General features: G+C 37.0%; 1 protein-coding gene across 3 annotated transcripts; it reads right to left on the bottom strand.

Annotated features, from left to right (window-relative positions):
* Nucleotides 1-442: 442 nt before the first annotated feature.
* On the bottom strand, nucleotides 443-23,160 carry papola (poly(A) polymerase alpha; the record flags this gene model as incomplete). 3 transcript variants are annotated; one of them, XM_079831535.1, is made up of 23 exons in its annotated part: nucleotides 22,986-23,160; nucleotides 21,298-21,468; nucleotides 16,563-16,629; nucleotides 16,390-16,471; nucleotides 16,183-16,292; nucleotides 16,051-16,104; nucleotides 15,815-15,926; nucleotides 12,706-12,795; nucleotides 12,228-12,366; nucleotides 12,042-12,114; nucleotides 10,478-10,598; nucleotides 9,822-9,906; nucleotides 8,019-8,072; nucleotides 7,770-7,889; nucleotides 7,571-7,680; nucleotides 7,333-7,457; nucleotides 6,441-6,574; nucleotides 5,391-5,470; nucleotides 4,398-4,636; nucleotides 4,041-4,103; nucleotides 3,854-3,907; nucleotides 3,721-3,756; nucleotides 443-1,795 (listed from the first exon to the last, which is right to left on the bottom strand). In XM_079831535.1, the coding sequence occupies exons 1-23, from the start codon at nucleotides 22,991-22,993 to the stop codon at nucleotides 1,700-1,702; spliced, it is 2,223 nt and encodes a 740-aa protein (XP_079687661.1). In that variant the 5' UTR covers nucleotides 22,994-23,160. The 3 variants fall into 3 exon arrangements, with proteins under 3 accessions (XP_079687661.1, XP_079687662.1, XP_079687663.1); XM_079831536.1 differs by having other exon boundaries at nucleotides 4,398-4,633; XM_079831537.1 differs by lacking the exons at nucleotides 443-1,795; nucleotides 3,721-3,756; nucleotides 3,854-3,907; ... (9 more) ...; nucleotides 10,478-10,598; nucleotides 12,042-12,114 and having other exon boundaries at nucleotides 12,224-12,366; nucleotides 22,986-23,156.
* Nucleotides 23,161-24,693: the final 1,533 nt, after the last annotated feature.

Raw genomic sequence — 24,693 nt, 5'->3', positions numbered from 1 at the left:
AACAATAGATCAATTTCAAAGTACAAAAGGACTATTTAATGGCTTTCAGCTACATCTAAACATGAAAACAAATTATGGGAATTTAATCAAATTAAATAGGCTATAGACTATAGGCTTTGGCCTATAGAAATAGTCATGGCTTGTTTTAAATGACAACCAAAAATCTGGAAAATTTTGAGTTAAAATCTCTTAATGCAATTCCAGATTAGATTCCCTGTATTGTTCATTTGTTTAACCAAAAGCTCTCACTATATACACATTAGTTAATATATTGATTTATTTTACAGTAAATGTTTAAAAGCAGCATTTTCATAATTGGACTCAAACCTTATAGTTAACTTAAATGAACCAATTTTTGGTTTTAATTTGTGCAGTGTGAAGAATAAAGCATTAATAAATCACTACTGTTAAGAGGCCGAACAAATAAACCAATCACACTGATCTCTTTTCGCAACAACGTAGACTTTTATTTGTGAAAAAGTACAATACCTTGTCTTTACAAATAAGCGTATGAAAGAACTGAAAGAACATTGCAAGGCCATAGGAGGCATTTCACAGGAGTGAATCTGTGCCGTGACAAGTGTTCCTGGGGCGGCAGCTTTACCGTTACACGAATCCACACAGTCAACACAGACCATCAAGACAAAACACGAGTAAGAAAAGTTTGTACAGATTTCAAAAATGAACAAAATCACTCTCCTACCCCAATAAACCATTCGTTTGAAACTTAAATCAATCTTTTATCGTCATTACATATTCACGTCCATATCCTCAAAATCAGGTCAACGGAAACGAGTTGACCTGCCATTTTAAATCACATTCGAAATGCATCCACATTAGGAAAATCCCAGAATATAATAGGAAAATCAAGCTGTTGTAAGCAAATAAAAGTTTCAATATTGTTGTCTCTCTCTCTATATATATATACACACGTGGTAAAACAAGCTTGAATGAACAGCCAGCACTGGTCTCCTCAGGATCACGAATCAAAGCATGCTAGGAATACTAGCTATTCCACTCCTAACAATACCCATAATTAATGCCCTGCTAAGACGGCGGAGCAAAACGATGGTGTTTACACTAATCTCAGACTGATTTGGTTAAATTACAGCTGCATTAGTGAGCTAGAATCAACAGGATGAGCTAGCCATGTCCTCTGCTGTCAGATTAGTACTGTCATTAGTTCAGGTTGATTCAATGCATCTCCACCTACTGAGCACGGTTTGATGCTCATCTGCACCTTCAGCTCTGTACAATATGGTGGATTGGTCTCCAATAGACCAACTGTACCCTGGAATATAATTACATGCCTTTTTATTGATTTACAAAAGAAAAAAAAGAGCAAGAAAAAAAGCAAAGCATCACTGTCTTTCAGGTCAAAACAGAAGGATATGACCGGATTTACAAAGCATGTTCACCAAATCACACAAACACATTAAATCACATTGAGGTTTTTGTGTATGACATCTTTTTTTGCAGTGTACGGAAGGGGAGAGAGAGAGATAGAGATAGAGAGAGAGGAAGAGAAAGAGAGATAGAGACCGAGAGAGGAGAGAGAGAGAGAGAGAGAGAGGGAGGGCACAGGGAAGTTTGTGGAAGAACAGAGCTGCCCCCTTGTGGAGAGCCGCGTTGCACATGGGCAGGAACCGAGGGGACTTTCACCTCCTGAGTACGAGACCGGCAAACGATTGGGCCGCTTCTACCTGCTGAGTCTCAGCTTGATAGAGTTCTTGACCACTGCGATGGGGTTGGACGGGAGGATCTGGACGTCCGACAGATCAGTGTTGGATATTTTCTGTGGAACATTAAAGCATAGATTGTCAATGGATTAAACTTAATTGTGAAATGGATTGGAATCAGTGTAAAGCCCTGTTCACACCAAGAGCAACAATAAAGATAACTATATTAGTATCCACACCAATGCACACTATCATTGTTTATTCTAAGCAGGCACTGCCACTTTAAAAGCTCTTTAAAAGCAGAAAGGATTCTGATTCTATGTTTTTATCATTCTTCAGCTGGAAAAAAAAAAAGCTTTGAAAGTGATTCCAACAATATCGTTTCTCTGTGTCATTACTGTTATAGTTGATATTTTTATATTTAGAATGATTTTTAGAACTACATATTTATAGTTATCGTCCTTGGTGTGAACGGGCCTAAAGTGTGTCCTAAAGCAGGGGTTCTCAACCTTGGTCCTCGAGGCCCACTGTCCTACAGAGTTTAGCTCCAACCTTGATCAAACTCACCTGCCTGTAGCCTTCTAGTAATCCTGAAGAGCTTAATTAGCTGGTTCAAAGTGTGTTTGATTAGGGTTGGAGCTAAACTCTGCAGGACTGTGGGCCTGAGAACCCCTGTCCTAAAGTGACAAACTGACAAGAAATCATCTCGTCTCTTCTATGATAAATGTTTCTGTTTGAACCAGCCATGTCTTCAACAAGACAATTAGTTTTATGTTGAAATGCCCTGGGCAATCGACAGTGAAATCTCATCGGTCCAAAATTCAGTTTGTTAACCTTAAGAAGAATATGACTAAATTACTTAAAGGGTTAGTTCACCCAAAAATGAAAATTCTGTCATTAATTACTTGCCCTCATGTCGTTCGACACCCGTAAGACCTCCGTTCATCTTCAGAACACAATTGAAGATATTTTAGTTGAAATCGGATGGCTCTGAAAGGCCTCCATTGGCACAATGCACGGTACACTCTCAAGACCCTTAAAAGCTACTAAAGACGTCGTTACAAAGTCCATCTCACTACAGTGGTTCTACAATAACTTTATGGAGAGAGGAGATTAGTTTTTGTGAGCAAAAAAAAACCTAAATAACGACTTATATAGTGATGACGATTTCAAAACATGGCATCATGAAGCTTCGAAGCGTTATGAATCAGTGAGTCGAATCATGATTCGGATCGCGTGTCAAACCGCCAAACTGCTGAAATTTGGCGATCCAAACTGCTGAATCATAACTGATTCATAACGCTTCGAGGCTTCATGATGCCATGTTTTGAAATCGTCATCACTATACAAGTCATTATTTAGGGGTTTTTTGCGCACAAAAACTATTCTCGTCACTCCATAAAGTTATTGTAGAACCACTGTAGTGAGATGGACTTTGTAACAACGTCTTTAGTACCTTTTATGGGTCTTGAGAGTGTACCGTGCATTGTGCCAATGGAGGCCTTTCAGAGCCATCAGATTTCAACAAAAATATCTTCATTTGTGTTCCGAAGATGAACGGAGGTCTTACGGGTGTCGAACGACATGAGGGTAAGTAATTAATGACAGAATTTTCATTTTTGGGTGAACCAACCCTTTAAATAAAAGTGTCCCTTAATATATATACATTAGTAGTTTGCTCAAATTAAAGTCTCTTTCTAACCAAGGCTGCATTTATTTGATCAAAAATACAGCAAAACCAGTAACCAAAAATTTTTTAAATGCATCCTTATTGAATAAAAGTATTATTAAAAAAAAATAAAAAATACTAGACCCCAAACTTTTGAATGGTAGTGTACATCGTAACCTTATAGCTATTAATGCATAAATATATTTTATTAAAACATCAGAGTTTGAAAATTCTGTTTTTATTGGCTGGTGCTTTGTGGAGTATTAAGCTTTCAGTGAGAACAGATAAATGACTTGATTATAATCCTTCCGCCATGTCCATGACTCGTGTAATAATCTTATGTTATAATAAATCAATTAAATATGTCCTAACCTGGGTAAGCGGCATCTTCTCTGCTGTGTCCACCACCTGAGAATGACAGGGAAGAACATCAGCATTTAAGTTCTCACATATTCAGTCCATTTGTGATTATAACTAGCATAACCTATTTTTATTATTAATTTACCGTTATTTCAGCCTCTGTTTTCAATTCACCATCTGAAGGAATCACTTCTACAATCTGTATTAGAAAAAAAAAAACAGAGACTGACACACTGAGCGATGAACAAAGACTATAGGCAAACTGCCTCTTCAAGTTCAGGGGATGGAATGGAGAGAGAAATTGTGGCATTTTTGTAACAAAGTAAGAGTACCTCTGGATCCACAGCAACATGGGCATCAGTTTCACCTGAGGACTTTGCTTCTTGAGTTGAGAACTGGAAGAGTAGGATTTAATTAGGCTTTTCAGATGCCATCCACACTTAATATATATATATATATATATATATATATATATATAAGTTTAATATCGTTTATGGGTGATTCTTGAATGGGGGCATTTTTGACAAAATTGTCAATAATAAATTGTTTTACTACACAGAAATGTACTGTTTTGTTGTATGAGATGTTTGCAGCCTTCATTGTGTCATGTCATGTGAAATTGAGTTTAACTAAATGCTGAAAATAAACTTTAAAAAGGGTTTGACATAGATGAAAGAGCGTTGTCTTACATCCTCTACTTTGGCTTTCTTGGACGTCTCATTCCCAAGTGGTGACGCAGGTCTCTTACTGGCAGGGCTAGCAGATAAACATGGACTAGTATGAGGGTTATGTTGTACACTGTCCACTTTGGCGTTCTTCTCCAAATCGGGCTGAAGGGGTGAGGCAGGCCTCTTCAGTGCAGCTGCCTCCTTTTGCGAGGCATTGCTGCTGGAAGTCCCAACATTATCAGGTTTAGTTCCATCCACTGCTATGACCAAAAAAACATCAGTAGTAGTATTAAAAACTTAATTATCAACAACTATCCCATTAAAACTGTGTTTATTTAATTTGTCTCTGTATTATATTGTATTTCTTTGTGCTATTGTTTGCAATTTGTTTATTTGTTCTTATTTTACTGTCTTTTTTTCTTATTCTATTCAGTTTAAAGTTTCAAATAAAGCCTCCCTGTGCTGTCAACTATTGCAACCAATTTAGCTAAATTATCAAACAATTACTAGATAAAGATAAATTCTATTAAATATCAATATTTTTCAAGGTATTGTATCGAAGTTAGAAATTCCAGTATCGTGACTACACTGATGAGATCTTTATAACAGTATAACAGACTACTTAAATAAAATGCATATAAATATCAGTTGTCACTATATCTCCCAATAATGTCTTAGTAAGATGATATTCTATTATATATATTGTTTTATGATCAAAAACAGTAACTTGTAATAAAACGCAATACAGTGATGACAGTACAAATACATGTTTATCAAAAATGATGCATCAGGCTTTTGAGGATCACATAACATGATTTTTCTAAAACATGATGTACAGATAATCAAGTAAACCTAAGCTGCTTCAGTCCAGTATGTTTTCCTCTTAAAATGTAAATATGCATGTAGTAGGTTGTTCAGCAAAGTTGACCATGTTGATAATTTAGACGCCTTAAAAATGTCTGTATCAAATATGATACAGTAAGCTTTATAGGGTTTAGATCCCAATAGACATACCACCAGCCAGGAGCGTGCTTCCACTCGAAGTGTCAGCTTTTCCCTGCAAATCTGAGCTGTTTGTGGACGTCCCAGTGGAACTAAGGTCAGGGAGAGAAGAGAAGAGGAGATTAGAAAAAAGAAAGAAAAAAAGTAAATGTGTGCGCAATGTCTGAGAGAAGGGTTCTGAACGTAGTCAGCACACAACTGGAACGCACGCATAAAGCTGCTGCTCGCGTGATCTTACTGTGCTTGAATGGTCAAACACACACACACTTGTGTGTCAAGATGCCAGTCTTTGTGAGTATCTTTGTAAACAGTCGTGTTAAAGTGAAAGCCTGCTAATAAAGCTGCTGCCGTCCTTGCCATTCATGTTAATTAAACAGTCTCTCACTGCTCTTAACTAAACCACTTTTGGGAAGATTATGCACCGTTTCTGTACATTTGATTACTTTATACAATTTTTGTTGTTTTGTTTATTTCTATTTCTTAAGTGCTAACAGTGCATGGCTATTCAGTACAGCCGCATATGTTGTGGATGAAGAGAGGAATCTCCCAAAAAAGCTTGAATTTATAAAGAGAATCCGGCCTTACCTACTTAAGTAGGGCGTAGGAAGAAAAGACAAATACTCAGCACTTGCAGAACAATATTCCTGATCAATTTTGTATCAGACTACTCATTTTGTTCATTTAGGAGTTGCAGTGTTTTTGTCCTCAGTCACATATTGGACAATGTTTAATTACACCTTATCGGTTGCAATTATGTTCAGTTTGAATCTTGTAGGCTCTATAATAAGCCAGAGTATCCTAATATGGACAGTGTTTTGCAAAAGCCCTGTTTTTAAAAGGCCTATTAAAATGTTAATTGTAAAAAAACAACAGAGCTTAATTTAATTATATAAAACTTGAATGATCGGGAATGGTATCGGCCGATCATGACGACAAAAAACAGAAAAAAGTCAGATATTGGCTGCAAAGATCCTAATCGGAGCATCCCTAAGTTACAGAAAGTTACACAAATTATGTTAAAAAAAAAACAGGCGAGCAGGTGAAAATGGTTTGCTGTTTTACCCCAGAGGGCTGGAGGCACGGGCGTTCTTTCCAGCTGAAGGGCCTGTGGGGGAGGGCACTGACATGCTGTTGTCACTGTCAAGAGATAGGTCGAGACTGCCTTCATTCATCACACGAAGGCCATCAGACGAATGCTACAGGAAAAAAGAAATGAGAACAAAACAGTAAAAAAAACAAAAACAAATAGTACATCACTATTGAGTGAGAAACATACTGTATTTTTGTAGTTCCGTTAGGCACCACTAGTGTCACAAAAAACATTATCTTTAAAAGTTAATTAAAATGCAAATTTTTCCTTCAGTAACTTTTTTTGAAGGACATACAGAATGGTAATTAAATATACTAGTCCCAGTTTCTGCTAATAAGGCTTGGAAACAAGCAGCGTTGTTATAATTACAAGCAGAAACACCAGAGGAAAGTCACTGTGGTGTAACAAAACATGCATGAAGCCATCTTAAGGCCAAGAAAAAAAACTTTAATAAAATTATATCAAAAGAGGACCCCTGTAGACCCTCATGATTGTCAAGGTCAATACATTTCAGAATGTCAAATAACAAGACCTCCAGACAACAGCATGATTTATGATCCGAGGAAGAAAAATACATTTTTACCTTAAAAATATATATAAAAATAACTATTAAACATGTACACTTCATCCTTACACCTTGAAAACATAGGTGAATTCAGGTTGATTGGGTCACTTGCCCCCCCCAGTCATCTCAATGGCAAAAAGCGTCCCAATCACCCTGAATTCACCCAATGTTATTACTTGGATACACCTGACATTTAGACTTAAACATATGAAAACAACATTAATACTAATTGTGGCACATGCATTTTAATCTAGATTTCTAAGCGATTGTCTATCATGTATGCAAAGGAAAAGACTTGCCTTTCTCTTGCCCCTTTGAATGGCGACTTTGGGAAGTAGTTGATGCAGTTGTTTCCTCTTCACATGCATGGCTGTGATTTTCATATCTTGCTCAAACATTTTGCTAGTGATTGCCTGCCGGTAAACTACAGCCATTCAAAGAACACATGTTGATTACTGGAGACATCCAGAGAACAAAAGCAATGTCGACTCTCCCTGTGCGTTCCCTTTAGAACTGCCAACAGACAGTAAGTCTTACCCGTGTCTGTGAAGGACTGGATGTCAAACGTCAGGTCCACATTAAGATTTTCTGATCCCTCCATTTTTTTAAACACAATACCTATTACCCACATTGTGCTGAACTCCTCCCTGTACGCACACAAAGGAAAGAGCGAGTAAAGACTGAGAATGGGACTATTGACTATTCTTAGGGAAGGACAAAAGCATCTTAAACTCACTTGTCAGTTCCCTCTTTTGGTCCCGGGAATGACTGTGGATTCACATGGGCAAGTGTGATGAACTCATTCTTCTCCAGGTTTCCTACCAGAATTCGGATCTTTGATTCCACGAGGCCCACCCTGTCAGACAAACAGTATATTTAGTCCTATTCCACCACATTTTTTTAAACACATGCAGGGGACATGAGCAGAACATCGGTCCGATAAAGCATGTGACAGTGCTGGATGAAGACTGTAAGCTGTACTCACCACTCTAAGTGCTGCTTCTCTGTCTGTGCGCTTGCTAGCAACACTATATAATGCCTTGGGACATAAAAGACAGAACAATGCCATTACATCCTTTAGACTAGAGCGATTCAACCAAACCCGGTAAAACTTACAGGGCCGACCCGCCCCCATCTCACTGAAAATGTACCGTTACACCTCTCTCCAAAGACAAACATATCTTTACAAACTTCATTCAAAACAGCAGGGATTACTCTAATCATATCCAGCCATGATTACGTTATATCACACACTAAAACGCTCATCTCTAACAGCAGATTCATAGCACTTTTTACAGTTAATAAGCAACATGAAAAGATCTAGTCCTCTTATGCTGATCATTTCAGACAGACTCAAAAATATGTTCTTAATATTTTTCATCCTGTTTCCCAATTCATATATCATTTATTTGAAGCAAAACTGCATCATTTTGTCCAAAGTGACTCAATATGGGTTACTTAATCTGTCTAATAGAATATAAGTGTACAAACTACTTCAGCATTATATTGTTTAAAACAAAAGTTAGTGGAATAGCTCTCAATATCTCAGATTAATCAAAGGACCCAAGCAAAAGCAAGATAAATGTACATTTTGACCGCAACGTAAAAGTTAAAAGCAGCTTAATTTTCACATTTTATCCTTTGTTGATTTTTTTTTTTTTTTGCAGAGCACCACCCTTTGGACACTTCCCCCCACTCGGATTTTGTTTTAGGGGCTTGTCTGGACAGAAAAGAATGAGAAACTGCAAATCAAACATTTTTAATTCATTCTTTGAAACCAGCTAATTGCTACATGTAAGAAATAATGGTGATTATGAATTGAGCACCACAATGAACTGCATGCAGTCGCAGCATCCTCATGTGGGGTGGGAAGTCGTAAAGTGAAGGGGTTTCCAAAACATTTAAATGAGCTAAAAAAAATTTTTTTTAAAATACCCACTAAAACCCCCCCAAAATTTAGCATCATCAGGTTTTCAAACACAATGGATCTTCAATTAACATGGCAAAGCAATGAGCCATTTAAGACATCCATTATTCATAGAAAATATCAAAGTTTTATTTTTTCAGTCTGAATTCTGTATCCTTTGACTGGTGTGTTAGACATAAAGCTGCTTTGCTCAGACCGATCGGTATATGACGTCAGTGTACCGTGAGAGAGATTAGAGAGCTGTTGGCTGTGCATGCTTTCGAATCGCTCTCACGGTACGTCATCATCGGTCTGAGCAGCGCCACTTCAAGTCAAACTCACCTATTGACCATGTCATAACAATGAATTAACTAAAAATTAACAAAAAACACAGACTAAATGCTAAACATTGACGGAAATTGAAAAAATAAAATAGAAAATTAGGAACACTATGAAAACACAGACTAACAAGAAATACATTGTACGAATTGTGAACTAAAACATTTTATTTTTGAATTGTACACAAATTATTATAGCACAAGAAAACCACTTTAAACTGAAATACCTACCTTTGAAAAATATAAATTTTACTATCTTACATTTCAGGCATGCTCTACAGTTGTAATTTGATCAGCAGGACTATCACACATTTTAATTGTCAAAAACGTTGAAGTGCCATAAAAGCCATTGTGTTGAACTCCATAAGCATAAATTGATATGCAAAATTCTGCTTTTATTTCAAATCGATGACACTGATTACATAAGGTAGTACTTGTGAAAGGGCTATGAATGTGTGTGAGTGCAGTTTTGAAAAATAAATCTTTATTGAAATGATTAAATCTCACCATGAGTGTCCAACAGGATATGCAGCTTAATACATACTTGTATTTCTGAAAGAAGTTTGGTGCTTCAAATAGTTTGGACCAATCTGCTTTATTCTGCAATATTTCATCCGTGATTGCAAGACCTGTGAGAAGTTAAACAATTGGAATGTGAATCAAAGAGTGGCAGAATAGCCTTGCACGGTATCTTCAGCTTAAAAGGAATCGCTTACCCAAAAAAATAACATTTCTGTTATTCCAAATCTGCATGACTTTTTTTTTAGCAGTGGAGCACAAAAAGGATGGACACTGTTGTTAAAGTAAGAAACAAACAGCACCACAAAAGTAGTCTATACAAGTGCTGCGCTATATTCCTTTGAGAACCTGAATCCATATTTTAATGTGCTTAAACGCAAAAGAAATTTAAGAGCTTTTCAGTGAATTTAAACTTAAATTTTGGTCCGTTCCTAAAAAGCTTAAAAAAATTATATAGCACAAGTTGTATGAGGGTGTTTATGGTCCTTTTTTTGGCATTTCTCCATTCACTTTCACAGTTTGGAAAAGATCAGGGTGAACTTTCTCTAAAGTCAGAAGGTAAAGTCATACAGATTTAGAACAACATGATGGTAAGAAAATGTTGATTTTTCTCATTTTTCAAAGCACGCTTCTTTATTCTACCAGAATGCGATTCTAGGGATCTTCAGAAATGAGACTGACCCCGCTTGAATTCTTCCACCATAATGGCCCGAGTAGATGCTGAGACATTGTAAGTGGAATTTTGTTGAGGGTAAGCTGGTGTGATGATTGGCATGAGGTGGTACCGGTCACTGGGAGTTACCTGAGGAATAATAAATAAAAAAACAGCCTGAAGTCTGAAGTGAATAATTTGAGACAGTACAGAAAAATACTAAACAATCACTGTACATTTTAGTAAAACATAAATATGGCAGTCTAAGAGGTCTGTGCAGAAACCTTGAGTATAATTTATGAATAATTTATTTAAATTTGATAATTTATGTTTGATGACAAAACATTGCTTGCTTTATGTATACTGAACCACCTGACACATTAACAACCTGTTTAAAAATATTTAGTTCCCTTTGGTATTACTAGTGCCAGAGATTATTAATTTCAGCCAATAACCCTCAAAACTAAAAATTGCTTTGAAGTTTGATTCATTTTCACAATTATACAAATGTTTACATGCTTTAACAGTTTTGTAAAGTTATTTATAGGTAAAATACTGTTGTTTATTAACATGCATCCTATTATGTTGGTGCATATAAAGATGATTAAATATAATTCTTCCTTCAGTTCATTAACTATATTTGAACTTCTAACATTAAACACTTAATTTACTTGCTAACAATGGATTTTTGGTTTAAATGATTTGTTTGAGGTAAATCACATTTAAGCCAATTAAGACCAAATACATTCATGAAAATATTGAATATTGTCAAAATATTAGGGCTGTCAAGCGATTAAAATGAATACAATTTATATACAAGTAATACAATGTGATGATTAAATAATATGGCTGAGAAATTAATTCCCCCAAAAGATAAATTTAAAGTCAATATTGTGTTACATGAGAAAAGCATCAAATAGACATTACAAAAAGTAGCTTCAGAAAAAAATATATATTTTATTTGATTCAACATAGAATTTATTACACAAACTTTTACCCTTCAATGGCCATGAGGGTGAGTAAATGATAATTTTTTTTATTTATGGGTGAACTATACCTTTAATCGTTTTTTATTCATATGGAAATGTGAATATTGTTTAAAGAAATTACTCTACTGCCAGTAGGTGACGCTATGTCTAAATGAGAAAGAGTCAATTATTCATTTGATTCGTTCAAACGGCTGATTTATTCAGGAATGAAGTAAATAGCTCTCTTTATGAATGGGCCATTGAATCATTGGTTCACCCGATTGATTCACTCAAAACGTTAACAGGGGTATTTTTGCCCTGATATCTTGAATTTTAGGGGCCTTCTAGCTTCATTCTATAGGCTCCATCATGCAGTGAGACGTTGCTCTGCTTCATGTTCATCATCAATGAACTGTATGAAATGTAAGATGAACTACGTAGGTCTGGGGCTGGGCGGGTGCGTTAATTATTCCCATAACTAAATTTAATTAACGCATTAAATCGGTAGCCCTACACATACATAAAGTACTTTTAGATATATTGCCTTGCAATACCAAAATGAATAAATAAATAAATAAATAAATAAATAAATAAATAAAGTCAGATAAATAAATGAATACAGTACTCTGGGATCCCAGACTGGGAGGTTTAGATTACAGTCTTCAGGCTGCTTCAGAAGGACAGGGTTTGGCCATTCCCTGAAAACATGAAGAAAGAAAAAAACTAATGAAATTGAAGAGAACGACTTTCTGAATGCAAAGACCAAAAGTTCAGATATTGTGTTATGTCATTGTCAGTTTGAGGAACTCACCACTTTGAGAAAACCAAGAAGAATTTGTGGACCAGGGTGGAAGCCACAGCATTAGGGTAGAGTTGGCAGGTTCTTGCCACCAGCATAGCCCATGATACGCCCCCAAGAAAACCAAGGATATTCGAGTAGATATTATGACCTGTAGGAATTTCAAATAATGTAATATATTTCTTAATTTTGTTCTGTAAACCAACCTCATAAATGAACTGATCTGACTTTTTTTCACAATGAAGCATTTCTAAAGGCCAAGTGCCAAACAAGAATCTGTCATTTGTTCACTAAAGTGCAAGCATGAGTGCACTGGGTTCTAGGCAGCAAATGCAAGCCAAACAAATTTCCTGAGGCACAATGCTGCAGTGCTGCTTTTCTTTGACTGCACTAATACCCACAAACACAGCAGGTCATTGTAGGGGTTTTTTTTGTGGCATGTTCCACAAACAGAATGCAATGCAAGGCTGACAGACAAACATTTACTCACGTTTGGCCCACATTTTGATGGCTCGAAGAGTCAGTCTGAAATTCTCAATGTTGGGCACCAGGTGAAGAATCTCATCAGTCACTCTACAACCTGCATGTTAGCACATTGAGAAATCAGAAAGTAATAAAAAAAAAATATATAAATTGAGATTACCAGGGGAAAACTTCATTAAACAAGCAAAAAAGTTAGGGCTGGGTTGACAATATCGATTAATGGATTTTAATCAATCTCCATTTTGATAAATTGATTCTTAAATTCAAAGATACATTTTTTTAGTCTCTGTTTTCTGATGTGAAGAGTTCGTTTCTCTAGTGAACTAACAGCTATGGACACTGTGTGACTTCTGAGATAAATGTGATGCTATGTGACATTGTTTACAAGCGGTTTTATTGTCTTTCAGCGGTTGAAAGGGATTGAACGATTACACAACATGATAGATTTCAGTAAGTTGTAATGTATTTAACATACCTTAAGAGATATTAATTAACCTGTATTCTTTAGGAAGAGATGATCGTGTTCACTCACGCACCGCCGCTCTAACTGACGCGCCTATAAAGTGATCGTCAAAACGCCTATAAAGTGATCGAAAAGAACGTCAAAACGCCATTTATCGTTTGAATATCATGATAAAAATGGACTGAATACTTAATTATATGTTCGTGTGGGAACTCGGATTGAAATGTGTTACGCGCTTAAAACAAGCCAACTGTTAACTGTTAAAGATTGCATTCATATCCACCCGGGGGCCTCAGGAAAACAGTGAATATTGAGCAAGATGTATTCAAGCGGTTAAATATAGGAGAAATACAGTTATTTTGATGTGCCACACTTGTTTCTGCAAGCAGGTGGCACTTGGACTATAACGGAATATTGCCATTCAGGTCAGGGCCATTATCAAACGTGAAGTTTGGGGCAGTTACAACAACTTCCTGTTTCGTGGCGTTAATCGCATACATCACCACTCAGAAACGCATTCAATCATGCAATACTTGGCTAGCATGTTTGGTACTTCATGGCATATTTAAATGAGTTTCTGGGAGTGAAATACAGTGTAAAGCATGGCATTTCCTGGTGCCAGCAGTTGGCGCTATGACGAACTAATATTGGCATGTAGAGGCTAGGCCAGGACTCTTGTCTACATGTTAAGTTTGGGGCAGATCAGACATTGTATGCCTGACTTACAACAGCTTCCTGTGTCATGGCGAAACAGACTTTTTAAGGCCGCCACAGACACGCCCTTCAGTGAAAACTCAAGATCTTCACAATTTAACAATCGCCAAGGCCTTAAGATTAGACTGACCAAATATGATGTTGTTCTGGTTAAATCTCAATGAGGAGTTAATCACAGTGTAAAACATGGCCTTTCCTATTGCCCGCAGGTGGCGCTATGACTAACTGAATATTGGTATGTAGATGACTTCAGGCCGTGAAGTTTGGAGCAGATTGGATATTGTATGTCCGAGTTACAACAACTACCTGTTTCATTAGGGGTGTCGAAATTAATCGTTTCTTCAATGCATCGCGATGCAGACGAGGACGATTCGTTATTGGTTCAGTAATAGACCATAACCAATTATAATGTACTGAAGCTATTCTGATGTCATTTGATGCGTACGTGCTTTGTCGCGGTATACAATGGCAGAGGGAGGAGAGCGCATGCGGTTGATTAAAATTTTAAAATTGAGGATGCAGTGCATCGTCAACGCATCATGATATCAAATTGAACCAAATCGATGACTTGATAATTGTAATCTAACCGAACCGTGAGACCGTCACGGGACACACCCTTTGGAGAAAACTCAAGTTCTTCGCAATTTAACATCGCTAAGGCCTTTAGATTAGACGGTGCAAATATGATGTTGATCTGATTAAATCTCTAGGAGTTTAAGTACAACGTCTGGAAATGGCAAAAACTGCAAAAATTTTGCAGAGAAAATTCAAAAGATCTCACTTCCGGTTAGGTTTAGATTTTTGTAGGTATTGGGTTTTTACATGCGTCTCCCGAATTTCATACTCGTACGTTAAACGTAGTTTGAACTACGCTTAATTGACCTATCGGTAAGCCCCTCCCCTCAAATGCAGATGAGCCAATAGCATTTGAGTATCAGTTGCGCTGGAACCGGAACTCGGACATCTTTAGGTGTCAGCACCATAGAGGAACATTGGAAAATCCAAAGATCTCAATTTGATGGTGTTAATGCTACAAAAATGCTAAAATGTCGTGCCTGAGGAACTGTAACACTGATTCCAGGTATCCTGAGAGGATTTTCTGTTTGTCATACTCTCGTTAAGTTACGATTAAAGTCCCTGCTAACATACAAACCGTAATAACTAACTGATCTTACGTCATGTAACACTGTAGGTCAAAAACACGAAGGTCTACATTTCAGTGCCTCTCCATATTAAACTGGTTATATGTAAATTAATTTAATTTTAGATATGTTTAAGGTCTACATTATCTGTCCTACTAAGGAGGACTCCTATTTTGATGGGTATTATAGTCTACGGGTAGTGAAAGGAAGAGCTCACGCACAGTTTATCGGAGTTGTTTTTCAGAAACAAAGTTTACCAGTTATTAACTGCACCCCCGAAAAGGCATACGGTCTGTATGTTTGTTTACTGTTAGTTGTATGAGTGTTTCTGTGTAATTTGCTGTGTATGTTAATGGTAATGCAACGGAGAGAGATAGTTTGTGAATGAGACGTTAATGCGCACTTCTTATGCTTTGTTTTTTTCAGCTCTTACGATTTTTTTTGAGTGAAAAACGATGTGATAAACTTCATAAAACATCAGTAAAGTATGGCCATCATTCGGACGGGGTATACGCTACATTCTGTGTCCAAAAACATCTTGGGATAAGGTTCACACTGACAGCTGTAAAATATAGCAACTCTTTGTCCGAGTTAGCAACAGTAACTAAGGGGGGCGGGGCTTACCGATAGGTCAATTCCAATAGGGTCCTCACACCATAGGTGCACTGGCCCTAATTAATCTTTTAATTAAATTATTAATAAATTAAATTAATTAAAATTAAATCTGAATTGAATCTATTCATGAAATCATTGTCAATACCCAGCCCTAACAAGGTTCATCAATTATGACCAATCACCGTTCAAACTCCGGATGCAGCGAATGTCAAGGTTCCTTAATAAGCCATCATCTCGCAAATCCAGGTTCTCTGGAATGGTTTGTAGTGCCAGTCGGGCAAAAAGTATGTCAATCTGCCACAAATATATCAACACATTTCAAAACATACACAAAATGACATGAGGGAGAAAAAATTACGTCAATTTTAAATCTGTCACGAACTATCCACTTATGTCATATGCAAGTATGTAAAAATACCTCAATGCCATCAAAAGCAAGCTTTATCACAGGTACAAATGCTTCCTCCACCGCCTAGAAGGCAAAAGCAAAGATCAATAACCAAGCCTCACAGATATTCTGAGGACACATCATTCACAAAAGGCTCCATACCCTCAGGTCTTTGACTTCTTCCTGCTCCTTTAATTTCTCATAAAACGAGGAAAAGAAGTCTGTTCTCTCCACATGTCGGGGTGCAACGCAGAGAGCATCAATATCAGCACCTAAACAATTAGGTTAGTGAATGAGATATTACAGACACACAGAGATTATGTGAAGTACATGTATGGATCTATCTAGCTCTGGTCTATGACCACTTACCCTTGGTATGAACTCCAAGCCTGTAGGATCCAAACGTGAAGATTTTTCCACCAACACTATCAATCACTGATGCTGGAATATTCTGTAAATATATGAAAATATATATAACAACTTGTATCTGTGAGCGATAAATCAGAAGTTTATGTACGTATTATAAAAGGACAATAAGATACCTTAGCTTCACTGACTTCGCGGATCCACAGCTTAACCAACATATTTAACTTCCCAAGCACTAGGATTCTGTGGGCAAAAGAAACATGTTTAGAAAACAGCAATTTGATGAAGCCTAAAGACGTGTCAAGACTATGCTGTATATTTGGATATGGATAAATATATCTATATGTATATAGATAGAATCAAATATTAAACTAAACATTTTTAAAGATAGAAATTATGGAAGTGAACACCACCATTTAAATGTTTGGGGCAGTGAGATTTTCTGTTTTAGAAAGAAGTCTGTTATGCATTTATTTGATGAAAAATACATTAGAACAGTAATATTGTGAAATAGTTTGCCATTATACATTTTAAAATGTACTTCATGTCTCAGCAGTCATGGAAACCACGATACACATTTCTTCAGGATTCTTTGAAGAAGTCCAAAAGAACTGCATTTATTTGAAATAAAAATCTTTACATTATAAATGACATTACTGTCGCTTCTGGTCATTTTAATGCATCCTTGTTGTATTAATATATATTTTTTAAAAACCTGTGTTGCCATCGCGGTGCCTGGGTGCCATGCAAAGTTTTATTACAAACTGGTAAAAATAGGAAATATCCTAGTTGTGTCTTCAGTATGTCAAAACAAAACATGACTTCTTGGACAGTTACAATTGCCAACAGTTTATATAATTTTTCTATGTCTTCAATATCATTTTTTAATTATTTTAATTGGGATGCACCGAAATGAAAATTCTTGGCAGAAGCCAAATAATAATAAAACACTTGGCCAAAGGCCGAAGCCCCAAATGCAGTTTTTCCATTTTTTCCCCCATTTATTTTGAAAATGTGCTTTTTACTATTTTTTCTTGCTTTAAAAAGAAAAATAAATTACAAACTACAATTTAACACTGAACATTTTTTAGCATTCCAGCCGACATTATTCAAACAAAGCACAATATAACTTAAAATAAATTTAATAAAAAATATATCTTATACCATCTTATCGTATGCCTATTATGCCTACAGGTATCAATCAAATCACTGAGGGTGCTCTATTAAAGTGCAGATGTAGGCTAAGCAACGGCTCCACCACTGCAGTGAGTGTACAGTGAGACATTTAAGATTATTTAGAATTTCCAAAAGATTTTGCAACAAATATTTTTCTATGAATCTATTAGTCTGCCTTTACATTGCTTTAATGCATTACTATGTCACTTCCAAAACTTTGCAGCTTGCAATTGGCCATTAATCCTTTTTGCAACATGAAAAACTATTCAATGGATTATATGAACTATAGACTCGAAAGCGAGCCAAGACCGCTCCATTTACGATCACTAAACGCTGTCGCTATGTCAGTTCATCACGATCTCAAAAGATCAATGAAGCTGCTAACAATGCACAAAAAAAATAATCTTTTACATCGATTCGTGTCTACACTATTTGCGAGCCTGTATAACTCAGCACTGAATAAAAACTTGAGCAGGGAGTGGAGTCTGACTAACTTTAAACACATTGGCCATTGCGTACACGAGATCAACAACTGTCACTGCTGCAGAAACACGTTGTAAATGGATACATTTGAAGTTCTACACACACAAATATGCACTGGAGCCTTTGCCAATATATTATTACAGTATCAACTGAGGGTAGGGATGAAACGGTATGGAAATTTAACATCCCGATTATAGTGACCCAAATTATCACAGTTATCAATATTATCACGGTTTTGTTCAAATGAGATGAAAGTGTTCAAAAAGAACAGATGCACACACTTAAAACATTTTGTTGAAAATCAACAAACAACAAATAACTAAAGCAGCTCTATGCACTTTTTTAAAATAGATTCTATTCAGTCGTCAATTGCAACGCATAACGCATAAATAATAATAATTTGTCGTAAATATAATCTCTAATATTATCTCTGTAAATATATTCTCAAGCAATATTCAATATTCAGTGTTCAGCAATGATGCATTTAAATCTAGCATATTTTGTGTAAGAGCCCAAACAGTATCCTAGTGAAATAATGCATATCCATATTTCCATATGATTTAACAGTTTATTTGATTAAATATCAAAATGTGTGCATCATACCTGAAACCTAAATGAACACTTTATAGTCAGTTTTATGACTGATTCTCTTCAAATGCGAGTGAAATTTGAATCGTGTATAACGTTACCAATGTTGTATGTAACTTTAGAGACGGTCCCTAAATACGCCTGCGTTGTGCCAGTCATTTCAGATGCGCTGTGGTTCTGCGGTGTTTTTTTAAACCATTTTTGCAAATTTGAATTGAAATAGAACAAAAACAGTCATCCACTGTATGATGAATGAATCTCCTGCATACATCGCACGTTTATCTCTGTTTTGAGTGCAGATTTCAGTGTGAGAGCGGCACGCGGTCTGAACAAAACTCCGCTAATCTGAACGCCTCTGATTATGAGACATTGCATTCATAAAGTCAATAGAAACACGTGTAAGTGGTTATAAATGCGCAACGCGATTATAACAGATGGCTTTTGAGAAGACCATAATAAGTTCAACAGCCAGAGTGGCTAGTGTGCAGCCGAAATAACGTTACACCCGCAAATGGCGGTTGTTAATGTCCAGCCCTGATTATTATCCCTTAAATGTCACCCTAGTCTTGTCTGAATTTGTTTGTTCGCTTCACGTTATTATTTCCTAGACGTAGTTTTGGTATTTGGGTCAAAGTCCACTTGCCTTGCGTTCGTAGTTTTGAAGTGTTTCAGCGACTTTCTTCTGGCATGTTCTGCAGACAGGGTGACCATCTTCGATTAAGTTTCCCTCAGGACTTTTGTTAAAGCCAAAATATGACAACGCCTCAGATTTGGTCCTTTTAGAAGTCTGAAAAATCTCCCGGCGCTGTCACTGCCATCTGCCATTTCTTCTCATTCAAAAAACAGCGGTGCTGCACCAGACTGACGCTGACTGGACCGCGAGTTTTCACAATCGTGATAATCACACGCGGTTTTAATGATAATTAAATTTTATACGATATTACTAACCGTCACCACATTTTATCGTGGTTTATCGTGAAACCGGTAATCGTTTTATCCCTAACTGAGGGTGCTCGTTTGCATTTGAGAGTGCTTAGACAATTCAGCAGAACAGTGTCTGCAAATGCCCATTTTTGCATCTTTCTTTAACGCTTTAATGCTTCCACACTTCAACATGTTTGCTGCATTTAGAAGCGTACGCGCCTCTCACACGCGCTGGTTGCTATATTTGATCGCGCCATCAAAAACGTCATTGTTCGGTAAAATTTATTCTGTCTTTTCACTTATTCAGCCAACATTCGGTGCATCCCTATATTTTAATATTCTGTAAAATCTCTTTAACAAGCCAGTTGCTTAGTGGGACATCATCCTCCAAGAAGTAAAGGCCCCAATATTAAAGCATAAAACTGGTGTGATGTCATTTTGAATAAAATCGACTCAAAAAGTAGTTCATTTTGGGAGTTTGAAACAGCTTGCCGAAGCAAACTTTCCAGAAAAGTTTGCTCTGGCTGGTAAAAACCTTCAAACTCGCATTGGCTGTGGCAATTACGTAATAGGTTGTTGTGGCTCTGAGGCTCCACCTTCTCTGATTTTTTTTCTGTTCAGACAGTCGAGGTCAGACGTCCGCAAGTAAAAACATGAACATACTGGAGAGGTGCTTGCTTTTAAAACAATCTGTTGTATAAAGTGCTGCATAAATAATGTGACGAGACTTTACTGGGGTGCCCGATTTGCGGAGCTGGTGCAAACACATCCACATCGCCAGGGCTTTACATTAACTTTTTTTGCTCACCAACCACTGTGGCTAGTGATTTTCCAAAGTTACTGGCCACTCAGCATTTTTACTGGCCACAATTTTGTTGGCTATGTAAATTACCACTGTAGACATACAAATCAAGTCTACATGAAATGTATAACATGACAGGTCATCAACAGCTGTTTATCTGAAAAAAATATAAGATTTTTATTTCTATAAGCTATTAAATATTTAAATCTAGCATATTTTGTGTATGAGCCCATACAGTAGCCTAGTGAATAAATATCCATATTTTCCTGTGATTTGACAGTTGATTTTATTAAACATAAATCTAAAAGGTGTGCATCATACCTGACACCTAGATGAACACTTTACAGTTGGTTTTATGACTAAACCATTCTCTTCAAATGCTATTTAAGTTAGAAACGTGCATACAAATGTCACATGTAACTTTTAGAGACGGTCCCTAAATTTGTGAATATCGAACATCCAACGTCAAGCCAGTTTTATGCCAGTCACATCAGGTGCGCTATGGTTCTGTTGTGATAATTGTTTGAAACTATTTTCGCTGCTGAAATGGAACAAAACAAGTCAATCGATGTATGATGAATTAATCTTGTACGATGAAGTAACATCGCACTCACATCTCTGCTTTGATGAGAGTGCAGATTTCAGTGAGCGCGCTCTGAACAAAACTCCTCTGATTATGACATTGCATTTATAAGCTCAACAGAATTGCGTGTGATTGGTTATAATTCGCATCACGATTCCAACAGATGCCTGGAGTGACAGTGTTACACACCAGAGCTTGAATTTTTTTTATTTAATTTACTTTATGCATATAAACTTAAGAAGTTAACTTCAAAAGTTGTGAAACTGTTAAAGAACTAGTTGGTCTCAAACACAAACTATAATCCATGATGCATCTCCACATACATTTGTGATTTAATAATGCATGTTTCATTTACCTCCGCTGCAGCTCCATCTCCTCCTCAAAGACGCCGAAGGGTCGGAGCGTCTCTGTAAGCTTCCGCGCAAAAACCAGATCGGCCTCTTTAGGCGGTGCCAAGCTGATAGGAGATGTGATCCCATAATGCTTTGGGGTCTGCTGAACTGTTTGCACCTGATTGGTAATTGGACTGAAAAAGTCAAACATTAATTGTCAGATTTGATTTAAACATTCTGTAGTAGTAGAATGTAGTCACAGGAGTCGTTCACATCTTTGTTGAACTAGTAATTATTAGCTGGAAATTCCGAATGTCCCGAAATTTCAGCCTTCAACCACCTGACCACAAAAAAATGGCTAAAGATTAAAAGGTGCATTCCAGTCCTCCTGGGAAGTTTGCATTATAATTGCACGTTGTGAAGTCGTAATTATAACATTGCGTGTTCACTTTGGTCGGAGGATGACAATGTGCCTTTTCTACAAAACATTCAGTCTACTACCACTACCAAATGAATGCGCATCAAGAGTGTTTTTGCTTTATGTTTTCATTCGATTTATGAAGGTGCTGTAAATTTAATTGTTATACATTTTATCGTAATTGTACAATACTGATGTTTCTGCTCATGCAGCTTGGCATGTACAAAATGGAGTATGAATAAAATTGTATATTACACCAAATTTACTGTCAATACAGACACCATCTTTTACTTCCCCGATATTTTCTCACTGACAATTCTCAAATCTGGGGAAAATTATGAGTTTCTCACTCGTAATTACGAAATGTTGGTGGCGTTCCTACTTGTTCAACTCAAATGTGATCTCATAAACATTACTTGAACACACCATAACTTAATTTAGGAAGCTACCTTTACACGTTACCATTTTATGTCAATTTATTGTTGACAGCATACGTGAACATCTTATTTTATTAACACGTTGCAAGATAATACATAAGTGAAATACAGAGATTGTGTATGAAATACCTGTGATCAAAAACAACAGCACACTTGTACCCGGTTTAGTGCAGACGTTCCCACATAAACAAACCCGTTCCGAGTCCAAAGTAGTGAACGGCTCATAGTAGAATACATATTTTGAAGTATTTATTGCGCTTATTGGTGTAACGCCGAGGCGTTTAAGTTTATGTACGTGTATCTGACCATTGCGTCATGGCTCGCTGTTTTTTTCCCAGGGTCTCGCGCATTCAGCGTCCGTATACGCCATATGCCAATATAAAAATAGTTTAATAAACACGTCTAGGGTCCATGCCTTCTGTTTCGTTCCGCTTCGCCCGTTTGTTTTGTACGCTAGAACACGTCTTGTGTGAACGCCCCATTGAAGGGTATTAGTGTGAAATCACTGACCTAACGTTACATCAATAAGTGCACTGCAGATCTACATCTGAACCAAGGTCAACAACTCTTGAATGCTATGCATTTAATATCTATAACGTTACATAAAAATCGGCGCGCATGCTATGAGCGCAATCTCTACATCTGACGGCCTTGTGATCATTTAATCTCATTACAAGCTGCATACTGACAAGATTGCTGACAAAAGTACCACATTGCGGACTAGGTCAACAACTAAACGGCACCATCAAATGCTTTTTATCAAAGCGTCGGGTTTTCAACCGATTCGTGACATAAGGCCCAGGACCTCGCGTTTGCTTCGACCATGTTTGTCCTTAAACTCCGTCGACATACTTACAAAGGCATTATGAAAATCTCCGGTTTATGAGAAGCTGAGAAGCAGGTTATATTCCGCCATTGTGTTTCAGCCTGCCATGAACTGTTAAGAAGGCAGTGAAGTTGTTTCTTTTGTTTGAAATAACATGGCGCTCCGGCAACAGCAACTGCCAATTGGTACAGGAAGTGACGCCATGACGCATGCCTTGCTGACGCTGGCTGACATTCGTCTTGTTTTTGTAACCTATTACGAAATAATAGTATTTAAAGGGGCAGCAACTAGCTAAAATTCAAGATTCAAGATTCAAGATTCAAGATTCAAGATTCAAGAGTTTTATTTGTCACATACACAGTTATATACACAATATACAACTGGCAGTGAAATGTAAACAGGTCCGCTCCATGGACAGTGCAAATAACAGTTACAAGAAATTAAATAGAAATAGAATAAAATTAGAATAAAAAGTATTAACATAAGTAGAATTATAAATAAATCAAGTAAAAGATAAAAATAGGAAATAAGATAAAAATAAAAATATAAAAAATATGTGGATATGATAAGTGAGATAAACTGTAGACTTAAAAATAAGTGGTTAACATAAAATATATAATATGTATATATAAAGAAGTATAATGTGCAAGGTTTATTACAGGTTGTTACGCAGTAACAATAGGGACGTAAAGTGCAGTGCAATTGCAGTATGTGGATGTTAATGTTGAAAGACCGTATGTTTATGCGTGTGCGGGGTGAAGTGAAGTCACGTGACTGAGTTCAGGAGTCTGATGGCCTGGGGGAAGAAACTCCTCCTGAGTCTTTCAGTCTTTGCCATCAGGCTACGGAAGCGCTTACCAGATGGCAGCAGGGTGAAGTGAGAGTTTGCAGGGTGATTAATGTCTCTGATGATTTTAGTAGCTCTACCTCTGCAGCGTTTGGTGAAGATGTCCTGCAGAGACGGGAGAGCTGAGCCTGAGATGCGCTCGGATAAGCGCACCACTCTTTGCAGGGCTTTGCAGTCGTGACTGGTGCTGTTCCCGTACCACGCTGTGATGCACTGAGTCAGGACACTTTCTATCGCCCCTCGATAGAAAGTTTTCAGGATGGCTGGTGAAACCCTGAATTTCCTCAGCTGGCGCAGGTGGTACAGTCTTTGCCTGGCTTTTTTCACCTGTGTCTGGATGTGTGTAGTTCAGTGTATATTTTGTCATAACATCGTCACGAACATTTCAAAAGGTGTTTTTATTATATTACATTTGCTATGTTTTATCATTTAAAGGGGCGCTACCATTTCAATTGATTTTCTTTTATTTAATAAGAAATTGGTTTGATTGGTTGATTGACATACGCACATACCATTGATTCGAAACATTTTGTACTGCATACGAACCAAGCCTGTAGTGCTTCAGTCAGAAATTGAAGCTTTCGCGCCTCGATCGCCCCCCGGTGGCCGGTCCCAGTATAGCTCCTAAACCCCGCCTCTCCATGTATTAGAATGGGCGCGAGACACACTAAACAATTTAATTACACTTCAAATAATTGTTTCCTAAAGATGGTTTTTGTCATTTTAGGCAGTTTTTATTACAATAATTTCATTTCAAGTGTTCGTTTTTTAAATAAGTTTAGTTTTAGTGAGTTATTTGATGCTATAAAAACGAGGGGTGTGACGTCATGATTGACAGCTGAGATTGACGGGTTCTCTGAATGAATTTGTCACTGAGGCACTAACGGACTT

Source organism: Gobio gobio (genome assembly GCF_949357685.1).
Source record: "Gobio gobio genome assembly, chromosome: 12".
Classification (NCBI taxonomy): Eukaryota; Metazoa; Chordata; class Actinopteri; order Cypriniformes; family Gobionidae; genus Gobio; species Gobio gobio.
Note: the sequence above shows the minus strand (reverse complement) of the source record. Positions and strands in the feature narration are given on the sequence as shown.